Genomic DNA, 12421 nt, shown 5'->3' with positions numbered 1-12421 from the left:
GTGGAAATGGAGCAGCAGGCCTTCCGCAGCTCACACAGGTGGCTGCCGCTTTGCTGGCTTACTCAGGTTCTCCACATCCCAGCCGGTGTGTGTTCGGGTCCACCGCGTCGGGTCTTCGCCTCTGCGGGACCCACGCCACCATCATCAAGAACAAGAACAGACGCGAATTTGTCTGTCCTCGTGGGCTCCACATTCTCGATCTCGCCCACGTTACATCAAACTGTCCTCCCTGACTCTCTGCCTGTGGGTGTCAAGTTCCAACGTCGGAAGCAAAGATCATAGTCTTATAGAGACTGCTTAACCAGCTCCAGCGATTGTGTAAGGTCAGATCCCTGTAAAAAAAGTTATTTAATATTCTGCTTCTGTTTAAACCCCGATGAGTATACCCTCATTTACTCAATCAACAAATCTTGAGTACCTACCATGCACTAGGCAATAGGTGCTAGGTGCTGAGGGTGTAGCAGGGAATAAAACAAAAAGTCTGGGCCACGGGGGACCTCACGTTTACTACTGTATCCTCAAGACACATCACATTCCTGCAAGAAAGAGTCCCGGGCTAGGCTCCAGTGTTGATGTGTGAACAACGGTGAGATCTTGGATTAAAATCCCTTCATCCCTCCATGCCCTGATTTCTTCACTAGTAAAGTAGGGAGACCAACCTTCCCACCTACTTCTCACGTAGGCACAGAGCAAAGAGCAGCTGAAAAACATTTGCAAACATAAGCAGCTCTAAAAAAAATGTAGGGAAGCAAAACCCCAGAACCAGTTTGGGATGTTGTCATCATCTTTTATTATGTATCAAATTGTCTTTAACATAAGTTACAACCTGATTAAACTTGATAGACATTTTTTATCTATTTAAAGACACACACAAAAATCTCTTTATATACAATATCTTTTGCCTAGAGCCTAGCAAATATAGTACCTTTCAATGCAGGATTTTTGCTTAACATAATAAGCAAAAACAAATGACCAAAAAAATATAAACCAGAGCAAACCCAAATCCCTTAACTATGAATATCAATATTGAATAAAGCATTAAAAACACAAACGTAGAATAACTTTTTTGTTTAGAAATGCAGAATGAATACTAAAGTTAGTGGCAAAGAAAAACAAAAAAAAAAAAACCACACACACAAAAAAACACAGAACCCCGAGGAAATAACCAACAGTCTTCAGGGGTGAACTTTCCTGCTCACGGCTGCAGCGCTGACTCTAGACCATCTCTCGGTTCCTGCGGATGGCACAGCACAGGATCATGCTGAAGACCATGCCAAATATCTGGAAGACAGGAAGGGGTGCGAGCAATTATGTGGCGGGAAGGCGGAGGGAGAGGGGAAGACAGGAGACATGCCGGCCGCTACAAATGACAAGGAGAAGGTGCCCACGAGGCCAAATGAGGTAAAGGGCGTGAAGCAGGAGAAATGTAAGTAAGACAGTGGAGGGAATGCTGACCAGGGGGATTCTGAGTGTGCAGCCGTCGGCCGCTGCAGGCCGCACAAGCCAGCTCCCTGGGGACTCTCAAGGTGAGCGTTCTTAAATTGAATGCTCCAACGCCAGCTATTCCCATAGTGTCTGCAGGCCAATACTTTCACTTCCCTCTTTGTGTACGTCTGTGTCTTCTATTCTAGTTTTAAAGGTATTGTCATGCCTTTTACTGAAAGCTGCTTCAAGCCTTTCCTAGATGCAGAGGAGGGGTGTCAATTACCACTAAGACAGGAAGCGATTCTCTCTCTGGGGGAGTCTTTGCAAGGGGCAGAGGAAGGCTGTGTCCCCTACAGTCTCATCACTCCCTTGTGGGGGAAGACGGGTGACCCCAGGGAAGCTGGTTGGCCCCTGGTGGCTTCTGGGGGCTCCTGACATGAGAGTAGATTGTTGGAAGCTTTCAGTCTCCTCCTGGTTTTCCACCTTGGGGTGTCTTTCTGACCACAGTGGGAGGTGAGACAGTTCACATCCATGTTGCTTTTACTGAACTATTTTCGTGGGGCAAAGAAAAGCAGGTGCACAGTGAAAACATGTTCTTAAGATTATCCCAGGATCACTAACAGGTCTGGGTGATCTACATCCTTGCTGTTCCAAGTGTGGTCCGTGAACCAGACACAGTGGAATCACCTTACATTTATCCCTGCACCTTAACGGTTATGGGAATGGATTCTGGAGACACAGTGAGTTCAAATCCCAGATGCTTCACTCCTGACCTCAGAGACTTTGATCAATGTACTCAACCTCTCTGTCTCTCCGGGCCCGAGTCTGTAAAATGGGAATACGAACAGTTCCCACTTCGTGGATACGGCGAGGCTTAAATCAGTTGATAAATTAGTTGATCAGTTGATAAATTAGTTGATTAGCTAAAACAGTGCCTGGCCAGAGCAAGGGCTTAATCAATCTTAACTACTTAGATTCCCTCCCGATGCCCCCCGGCACTCACCATCACCACTGCAATCCCGATGCCCACGGCGCCGATGATGTGGAATTTGTTTTGGAAGACCTCTTCGATGGCCTCAGGGCAGGACTTGGGGGGGGGGGGGCAAACCAAGACCCAGGTCACACACGGTCCTGCTCCAGGCTCCCCCCTACCCCCCCACGGCACCCAGCTCATACCCGGAGCGCCGGTGGTCCCAGAGCAAGGGCTGGGGACCGGCTGGTGGATGGAAAGGAGAACCAGGAGAGAGATGGGAGGTGGGTCCCCAAAATTTGGGCAAGAAATCCGGGAGGGAAGAGGGATGAGCCCTTGCTTTGGGGTCCATGTCTTATGTGGCCATAGGGTTACCTCCTATTATTCTGAAGTTTGGACATTGGCTCTAGCTCACAACCATGAGCTGCTCACAAGTCTATAAAGCAGGAGTCCAGGCCTGGGAGCATCGCCCATGCATGACGGCTGGAGGGCCCAATCGTAGCAGGGAGCTAGAACACTTTGTTATTTCCCTGGCCTTTGTTTTGCTGCCCTTGAGGAAACAGAGGCCCAGGGCAGGGGAGAAAGGAGATGGCCACCTTGGGTTCTTCCCAGGGGGAAGAGGTGTTTAGGAAGCACTGGGATGCTGTCCTCCCAGATCAAGGGAGCTGAATGCAAGTCCACTTTGGCAGGATTTGCCCAGAGCAGCTGGGCCGGGCACAAGGGTCTTGCGCGTAAGCTTACCTTCGTCGTGAGGTTGTCGAGTATGTCCTTTTTGGGGCAGATGTCTGAGATAAATTGTTCTACTCCCCCAGCCAAACCACAGCAGTCCAGCTGCAGAGGGAAGGACAGGGATGGGGGTGGGAGAGATAAATAAAGAGGACTGAAATAGAGATGCACACACGTTCTGAAGAAAGGCAAGGAGAAGGGCAGCGTCTTAGCGAAGCCGGTGTACCGCGTAGTGGATGGCTTTCAGCGTCTCCCGCTGGGGCTCGTCCTTGTTTTTCAGCTTGTTGTAGGTGTCCCTGTAAAATTCCTGGACTTCCTTGATCACCTGGGATGCACAGACAAGAGAGGAGCAGAGATGGCTACTTTATGAACGAACGTCACCTGTTCCGTCTCGTTCACGTGCAGCCACAAGTTCCCGGAGCGGACAAGCCACTGGACTAGGACCTCCCCGCCTCGGGGCCTCCGGGGTCCCCCCTCATCTCCTCCCACATCCTCTAGGAACTGCTCCAGCCATTTCCCCTTCTTTTTGCACCTTTGGTTGGTCCCTTCAGCCCCACTTGGCTCTTTCCTGTCTACCTAGAAACAAAATTAAATTGCCTCAAACTAAGGAACTAAAACCAAAAAGCCTACTCCTGATTCGGCTAGTTTTTCAGGCTTCCATCTTTTTTCCTTCACTCACAGACTGGGTGACTTCTGGCAAATTAGCAAACCTCTATGTACCTGAGTTTCTGCGTACGTAGAATGGAGATCATAATAGTCCCCACCTCAGACGTTATGGCGAGGATTTAAAGGAGATATTGCATGAAGCCTGTAGCACAGTGTCTGGTGCAAACAGGGGAGAAGGGCTATTGTTTCATAATACGAAGGAAGTGGCATTACGCTTCTACACCGCGTGCATCCGGGTTTAAGAATGCCTGCAGGGCTCCCCTGGTGGCGCAGTGGTTGGGAGTCCGCCTGCCGATGCAGGGGACGCGGGTTCGTGCCCCGGTGTGGGAGGATCCCACGTGCCGCGGAGCGGCTGGGTCCGTGAGCCATGGCCGCTGAGCCTGCGCGTCCGGAGCCTGTGCTCCGCAGCGGGAGAGGCCCCAACAGTGAGAGGCCCGCGTACCGCAAAAAAAAAAAAAAAAATGCCTGTATCCAGGGTCTCTCTTCTTTGGCCCCTCCTGCTAAACATGACAAGACAGCCCTTCCTGAAACACTGTTCTGAGGCAGCCCACCCTGGCCCCCCACTGAGCCCACCCTCAGCTGTGCTCAGACCCTTTCTTTGCCGGGAAGGTCCAGCCTCCACCAGCTTTCCTCCTGAAATCCTCTCTCTCCTTCCGGGTTTAGGTCAACACCCCTCTCTCTCCGTGAAGCCGGAAGAGAGTCCCCTTCCCCACGCCGGCTTTCAAATCCCACGGGGCTTCTGATTATAAATGGCTTCTGTGACAGTAGTCAAATGCATGTCTTTCTCCCACAGTAGGTGTCAAAGCTCCTTGAAGTGGGGACCACCACCCACGCATCTCTGGACCCCCCCCGGCGAGCGGGGTACAGCTCTTGGCTGGTGGTGGCACTGATTTAGAGACGAGGGGAGGGACCGGGGGGTGGGTGTGGTGGGGTCCGGGCCAGACAAAGCCATATTTCCCTGAGTCGTGTTCCAGAGAAGTTGAGGGGAGGGCTGCTGAGGTGTGAGGGGCAGACACACTGACCCAACAATACTGCCCGAACACCCACTCCGTGCCAGCGCCGTCCAGGGCACGGGAAGCAGTGGCTGGCACTCACCCACCCAGGGTAGTATGAACACTCGCATTCCCTTCCCTGGGGTGCTCCCCTCAGAGGCACGTCTGATGGCTGAAGGCCAAAGGCCAAAGCAAGGGACCAGCTGGGACACCCTTCCACCGCCATCACCCCATCCCCTAACTCCCAAGAGACCTTACGGGAAAAACCTACCTCATCCTTGTGGGAGTATCCCCAGATGGCCGCAGCTATTTCAATGGCAAATATCACCAAGAGGAAGCCAAAGAACTGGAAGGGAAAGGGCTGGAGTGAGGCACAGTCCCAGGCGGCCGGCGGGAACAAGCATCTGGGGACCCGGCCTCTGGGGGCGGGAAGGGATGCCTGGAAGGGACGGGAGGGGGTCTACAGAACTACCAGCGCTCTGCCAAGGCCAGGAGGGGAAAGCCGCAGGAGGAGAGAGTGGCACAGACCCCAGAACTGATATTTCTAAGGTGTCAACAAAGAGTCAGCGATAAAACACCTTCACCTGCTCACAAAAACCACAGAGATTTGAGGAAAGAAGGAGGTGAATACAATCCGGAGTTGGAGGAAAATTGTAACAAAGTTTGAAACAAGAAAGGGAGGCGAAGGTACCTGTGGATTCAGGGAAAAAAAGCAAACGTGGTCCTCGACAAAGGGAAAAACAAAGTCCTGGCATTTAGTTGCCTAAGGGAAGTGATAAGACAGAGGCTCCAGAAAGGAAGAGAGGCAAGCGTGTCATCCTGGGGCCACCCGCTCTGCCCCATCCCGCCCCCTGGGCTGTGGGATCTCGGGTGGGCACAGAGGGGACACTCACCAATCCCAGCATGCACTGGGACTCCTGCACAGCCCCACAGCAGCCCAGGAAACCCACCAGCATCATGAGGGCACCGGCTCCAATCAGAATGTAAACTCCTGAGGGCACAGGGCAGAGGACAGGACAAGGGGTTGTTAGCGGGGACGTGTCGGTGCTTCTTGATCTCGTTCCCTCTCTGCATCCTTACTGCCCCCGTCAAGGGCACAAGAGGCCCAAACAGCCTCCTCCCACCTGTCTCTCTTCTGACACCCACCCATCAAGCCCCCATTCCCACCTTACCCTCAGCCCTCCTGGAAGGTGCCCACTGCCCCCGCCCTAGGACACAGAACATCCACGGGAGCCCCAGATTCTACTCAGGACGGACCGGTCCAGTCTGCATCCGTCTCCAGCTGGATGGACCCACTCCCGCTAGTTAAATTAGACTCTCCAAACTTGGGCTAACTTCCTGAGGCTCTGACAAACCCCCTGCTGGCCTCTACCTGACACAAGAGGCGAGGAGAGCAAGGCTTCAGCAGGAAGGGGCTGTGCACACGCAGACACCCACGCTCTGGGCGGGCCAGCTCTGCCATATTCCCAGAGGGGATGCCTTCCCGCCCTGCTGCCTGGTGGCAGCCAGGCCTGCACAGTTAGCAACGTCCGAGGGCATGAGAACCCTGCTCTAGTGCAAAGAACAGCCTGGGTGTCAGAAGACCCTTGTTCTGGTCCCAACTCTGCTACTAACTGCTGTGTGACCTTGGGTAAGATCACAATTTCCTTATTTCCTTAACAGTAAAATGAGGGGTTGGTCGCTAGAAAATTTCAAAAGATCCCTTATAGCACAGCAGTGAGATCTCACAGCAGCAACTCAGTTACACCAGGTTAAGAGTGGAAAGGATCCTCCTTGCTAGAGGGAAGGTGAGTGACAAGGATTCTAAGCACTCAGTTGGGGTGTCCAGTGCAGAAAGGGTGGTGAAGGGCTGTGAGTTCCACAACTCTGGCCTGGGACAGAGGGACACAGTGGGACACAGCCCTGGCCCTAGTCGTTCCACACTCCCCCAGGGAATGCCCAGAGGGGCCCATCGTTCAGTTATATTCTTGAGAAGTACAGCTGACCTGCAGTGACCACCCCCTTCCCCAGTTCCCTCCGCCACCCCCCAGCGGCCCCGGGAAAACTGGCAAAGAAGTCCTAGGCCTCCCTGGCATCTGTCCACTGCTGGGAGGGGCCTCCTGTCACACGGCGAGAGCCCCAAATGCCTGGGTTTGAAAGCCGGCTCTGTGACCCTGGGAAGGCCACTTATCTCTCTGTGTAACTGTCTTCCATCTGCAAACTGGGGACAGGAAAAATGCCCACCGCAAGGATTGCTGTGAGGATTAGGCCATATGCTCCAAATGTCCACAACAAGTGCTAGCTACTGCTAATCTTTCTAACTTTAACTTAAAAAATTTGAATCTTTTATTAAGGTATAGTTGACGCACAGTCAGCTACTGTCAATCTTCACAATACGAAGGATGGACGACAATTGTGATGCCGAATTTCACAGACGTGTCGCTCCCTCCCTGCTGTCCCCTCGCTGGGAGCAGGGAGACCTCCCTAAAGTAGGCATGCTTCCCCACAATACACAACAGGACGCTGCGACGAGAACCCCGGCAGGTGTCACAGTGATTTCACCGTCCCACATCCGTACCCTTCTCCCAGGCCGGAGCTGTGTAGGCAGCAAACCTCACAGCGGCCCGTGGCTGAGACTCCCGGGCAGCACAGCGAGGGGCGCACACAAGGGAGCGTTTGTCCTCTGCCCATCCCCTCCCCACATCTGTCGTGATGTCAAGTCACGTGGCCTTGCTGGCAAACCCCGATGAATATGGGTATTGTCCCCGTGCACGCCCGGCCCAGACTGGGCAAGGGGACAAATGCAGCTTGTCTTGGAGTCAAGTCCCATCCTCCTGGGTCGTCCACTCCATGGGGCCACAGGCTGGACTTGGGGAGGCAGGTCCGCCCCACCCACACAGGGGCACTGCAGGAGAAGGGGCAGCGCTTTCGGGTCTGGGCTCTGACTTGGGGACCCCAGTGAGCGGTAACACTGCCCCTGTTTCTCCCCGTCTCCTCCTCTCTCCCCACTGGGGCAAGACAGCAAAGGATGAGGTCCCTCCTTTGAGCTCCATCGCAGGGCTGAGTGGGGATGATCACACAGACGTGCTCTCTCTCCGTCCAGATCCTAGCCTGGCCGGGCGACCCTGGCAGAAGGCAGAGGAGTCAGGGTGGCGGCAACAGAGAGCCACTAAAGGAAAACGCATTTCCCACGCAGAGAGAACATTCTCCTAATGGGCCTGTCGGTTAATATTAAATATTCAATCTTGGGCTCAGCAGATGAAGATTTTAGGTCCAAGGGTCTTGGTTTTAAATCTTGCTTGGACAGATGCTAGATCTGGGGTGTCTTGGCTTCACCCTCTCCATCCAGTGGGGGATGAAGATGAGCAATTCCCTGGTGGCTGTTTTTGGGGATTTTGGACGGCAGCCGTCAAGCCATAGGGCGGCTCAGCTATGAGTAGCAACCCCAGAAGCCTTCCGTCCACTGCAGGGTGAGGGCTTCCCCTAGGACAGGCTCCGCCTGGTCTACACCCCGAGCTTGTGAGCAGGGGCTGACGGTGATAAATGACAAAGCATTCCCCTTTATAAAACAAGTGGATGTTAGCTTTCAGTCTGACTCATGGAAAAAGTTATTTGTCACGGAGCCTTCTCTGGGATTTTACTGTATTCACTTGCTTAAGGGCTGTTTGTTCTGCTTTCTTCAGGCTGACATTACAGGCCCAGTCCAAAAAAAAAAAAAAAAAAAAAAAGCTTCTAGCAGAGCAGTAGCGTCTGCCGTGTCGTTTACACAAAAGCCTTCTTTTCCACCTGTTGATCGGGGCTCCCCGGCCTGGGGAAGGCAGGGGACACGTCAGCCTCCCGTCATCACCTCCATCCCATCTTGCAAAGAGTGCTCCCCACATGTTTGTGTGCAGAACAAACTCTGGCCGAGCCTCTGGCCTCCACTTGCTGAGAACAGCTTACCGTCTCCAAATAAGTCAAGCAGGGGTTCCGAGGAACCCTAAGTCTGCTCCCCGATGGCTCTCTCCCCGTCCCTGTCCATCCCACTGATGGCTGGACCAAGGACTGAAGAAGGGCTGCTGGGCTGGGACCGAGAAGAAGAAGTTCCCCAATTCGTTTGCAGCCTGGGATTATGGATACTGTTGATGGCCTGAATCGCCAGGGCCCAAACTGGAGAGAAGGCCCATATGAGGCTGCCAGCCGTTCTGGATCCGCTAGAGACTGTTCTGAACGTTGCAAAGTTGCTTCCCTCGCTTCTCTGCCTGATTATGCATTTGTTCTCTACCTTGAAAGCTGTGGCCCCGCTGGAGAAAAGACACCCCTGGGTCCTTCAGGTTTCCTGAAGGGTCAGCTGCATGGCCAGGCTGGCCTGTGGGTTGCCCTGCAGATGGTCTGTGCCCTAGTGCAAGGGACGGTCACCCCATGATGTCAGGAAGAGCAGCCGGGATGGAGCTGGCACCCTCTGCTGGAAGAGGGGCTGTGGGTCAATGCAAAGGCTGATGTCACAGCCCGAGGGGGAAGGGGACACAGAGAACGAAGCCTCCTTGGCCCTTTGCCCGGCTATGACAATTATTCAGTTGCCCAAAGCACTCAGCGAAGCGCGGGGCCCAGCCAGGCCCAAGTGGTCAGTCGCTGACTGTGTTCTATGTGATGTCACTTGCATCACCCTCCAAGCCCTGGGCTTCTGCCAGCAGAATGAAGTCTTCAAAGCTGAGCCCTTTCCCAGGAAGGGGGTCCAGTGCAGAGGATTTGTATCTGTCTATGAGAGCTCAGCGGGCAGTGGCCACTTGTCCCTCAGTAGGGGTTTTGCTGTGTCTCTTTGGGATGTGCCTTCGGACCAGCTCCTGGCCCCCTCAGGTAGGACCACGGGCCATCAGAAGGACGCCACAATGACCAGGGAACCTGAGTCCTGGGAGATTCCTGGAGGCAGGCCTGGCCCCTCTGGCTGTATGCTTGTCACTCTCCTGCCACCTGCCTGACTTTCCTACCTGTCACCTGCTGGGCTGCTGGTGCCGGGGGCCTGTCTCCCCCAACCACAATTGGGGCAAAGTCAAAAGGCCTAGGGAGGGACTTCCCTGGCGGTCCAGTCAGTGGTTGGTACTCCATGCTTTCACTGCTGAGGGCCCAGGTTCAATCCCTGGTCGGGGAACTAAGAGCCCATAAGCCACGAGGCCAAAAAAATAAAAAAGAGTGAATATATGTATAACTGACTCACTTTGATGTACACCTGAAACTAACACAACATTGTAAATCAACTATACTCCAATAAAAAAAAAAATACACAGAATGAGCCAGAGTCCTAGATAACAAAACAGAAACTGGTCGTTGGAAGCGACCAGAGGTATGGAGTCAGGCACCCGCAGAGCATGGGGAGGCCGGGGACTCGCTCTAGGACAATGCCACCTGCTTGCACACGCCTGCTCCCAGATCTGCTCTCCCTGCGGAGGGTCCCCAGCTCCCTGTTGTGACGTGACATGGAAAGCTCAAGGCCTGTCCTCAGCCCATGCCCCTACCCTGCAGTCCCACTGCCCCAGCTCACAGAGTGGCATTCCAGGCCTGCCGAGGCTGCCAAAAACCTCACAAAAGAATGCTGTAGCTAAAACAAGTCAGGGCCCTATGGAAACCTGCTCCCTAAAAACCCTGTGTGTGTAGTTTTCAATGTACTTTTTTTTTTTTTTAAACTTTATTTATTTATTTTTGGCTGCATCGGGTCTTCGTTGCTGCGCACAGGCTTTCTCTAGTTGCGGCGAGTGGGGGCCACTCTTCGTTGCGGTGCGCGGGCTTCTCATTGCGGTGGCTTCTCTTGTTGCGGAGCACAGGGTCTAGGCGCGCGGGCTAGTTGTGGTGTGTGGCTCAGTAGCTGTGGCTCACGGGCTTAGTTTCTCCGCAGCATGTGGGATCTTCCCAGACCAGGGCTCGAACCCGTGTCCCCTGCATTGGCATGTGGATTCTTCACCACTGCGCCACCAGGGACGAGCGTGTGTGTGTAGTTTTAAAAAAAAGTATGCTGTGCTTTTCTTTCCCTTACTTTCTTTCTGACAATTGGGAGACACTCCCTAAAAAACCCCAACTAACAGCACCACCAAAAAGAAATGAAGGCAGGGAAACCATCCCCAGACCCAGGCGCCTGCGGGGCCACCAGCTGGAGGCTGGCCCTGGGAGGCGGCCTCGAGGGGGTCATGCACCACTGGCCACCGCGTTCTTCCTGAAGGTCTGGGTGATAGCGCTCTTCAGACTGTTTGCTCCGTCTTTTTTTAAAAATAACTTCTTTGGTGGGTGGAAAGGAAATGACCAAACTTACACTTTGAGCCTGATGACATGACAGCATCCTCCTAAAAATAGGGGGCTGCTTTTGTTTCTTGCAAATGAAGTGTTTTCTATCCCCCAACCAGGCGAGGGGAGAGCCGAGAGGATCTGTGAGCTGACTCAGAAACCAGGGAACTGCCTCAGACAGGCCCCGGCCCTCCCACTCCTGTTAGAGATGCTTACACGGCAATATGCTGGTGAAAGTGACAGAACGATGCTAGAAAAAGATGCCAAAGGACCCGTGTGCAGAAAGAAACTTGCTAAATCGATTTATCTTCAAACTGGAAGCCTTTTACCTAAAACAAAATCACTTTAGAAAACAGATAAGACTTAACATGCATGGCCTGTGCCCCGGCACAGGGGTCTGAGGGGCTGGTGTCTCTTCTAGTCTCTCGTATTAATCTGAATGTTATCCAGGAGGCAGGTCCTCTGGGTCTCTGAGCCCCTATCTGAACCGTGGGGGAGATGCCCCCTCTCCTTCCCCTGGCTCTGTGGGTACCCAGGACAAAGTTTTTTAAATTAAAGAAATGAACCAGGTTTCTTAGACATAAAATTCAGAGAGAAGTTCAGAGACAAGAACAGAGGTTCTGAAACCCTCCAGGGTGGCAGCAGCTTTGGCGGAGCTGACTTCGCATCAGAGAATGGTCCCAGTGCCAGGCTCGGTCAGCTTGGAAAAAGACACCACATCAGTTAAATGCAAATGCGTGGGTACAACTACACAAAAGGCCAGCTGGAAAAGGACCCGACTGGCAATGCAGCTGGAGCAAAAGTCCTCCCCAGCCCAAGTCCTTGGATCAACATGGACTCTCCACAGCTGGAGGGAACAGCAAGGTCCCCCACTCACCTGTGTAGAAGCTGGAGTTATTATTATTCTCTTGCTCGAAGATGCTCTTGGTCTGCGAGTCGAATCGGAGCCATAGTCCGATGGCAAGGACCGCGATCCCGGCAAGCTGCAAGACACACGGGACATCGGCGTGAGCCTGGCTGTCAGGAACAGCGCGGCGCCCTAGCTCAGGTGAGCTGCCCTTGGCCTCTGCCCCCTCACCGGGCACCTGGAAGTAGCAGCAGCCAGGTGGGGGTGTGGGAAGGGGATCGAGCCATTTGCTAAAAATACCAGCCAGTTGGGAATAAACAATTATCTACCAGCAGTACGGGGATGGATACCTCGTGGACAACAGAATATTATACAGCCGTGAAAATGAACCAGCCACAGTCTGTGCAATACTACGAGTGCATGTCACGATGGTAATCAGGAGAAGCAAAAAGCACCGGACATGCACAATACGATTCCATGCAGGTGAAAACTCTTGTTTAGGAGGGCATGTATATCATAACAGCAAAAGAAGGAAGTGATGATCATAAAGTCGAGTGAGTGGCG

General features: G+C 53.3%; 1 protein-coding gene across 1 annotated transcript in view; it reads right to left on the bottom strand.

The window, feature by feature from the left end:
- Positions 1-770: 770 nt before the first annotated feature.
- Positions 771-12421, bottom strand: part of CD9 (CD9 molecule) — a 35537-nt gene continuing 23886 nt past the window's right edge. Inside the window, exons 2-8 of the mRNA XM_024733429.1 lie at positions 11888-11993; positions 5673-5770; positions 5051-5125; positions 3348-3446; positions 3137-3226; positions 2429-2512; positions 771-1281 (exon numbers count right to left, since the gene is read on the bottom strand). Of these exons, the coding sequence (XP_024589197.1) occupies positions 1216-1281; positions 2429-2512; positions 3137-3226; positions 3348-3446; positions 5051-5125; positions 5673-5770; positions 11888-11993 (618 nt within the window). The 3' untranslated portion in view covers positions 771-1215. The remainder of the gene's footprint in view (positions 1282-2428; positions 2513-3136; positions 3227-3347; positions 3447-5050; positions 5126-5672; positions 5771-11887; positions 11994-12421) is intronic.

Source organism: Neophocaena asiaeorientalis, unplaced genomic scaffold (genome assembly GCF_003031525.2).
Source record: "Neophocaena asiaeorientalis asiaeorientalis breed wild unplaced genomic scaffold, Neophocaena_asiaeorientalis_V1.1 scaffold150, whole genome shotgun sequence".
In the NCBI taxonomy this organism is placed as follows: Eukaryota; Metazoa; Chordata; class Mammalia; order Artiodactyla; family Phocoenidae; genus Neophocaena; species Neophocaena asiaeorientalis.
Note: the sequence above shows the minus strand (reverse complement) of the source record. Positions and strands in the feature narration are given on the sequence as shown.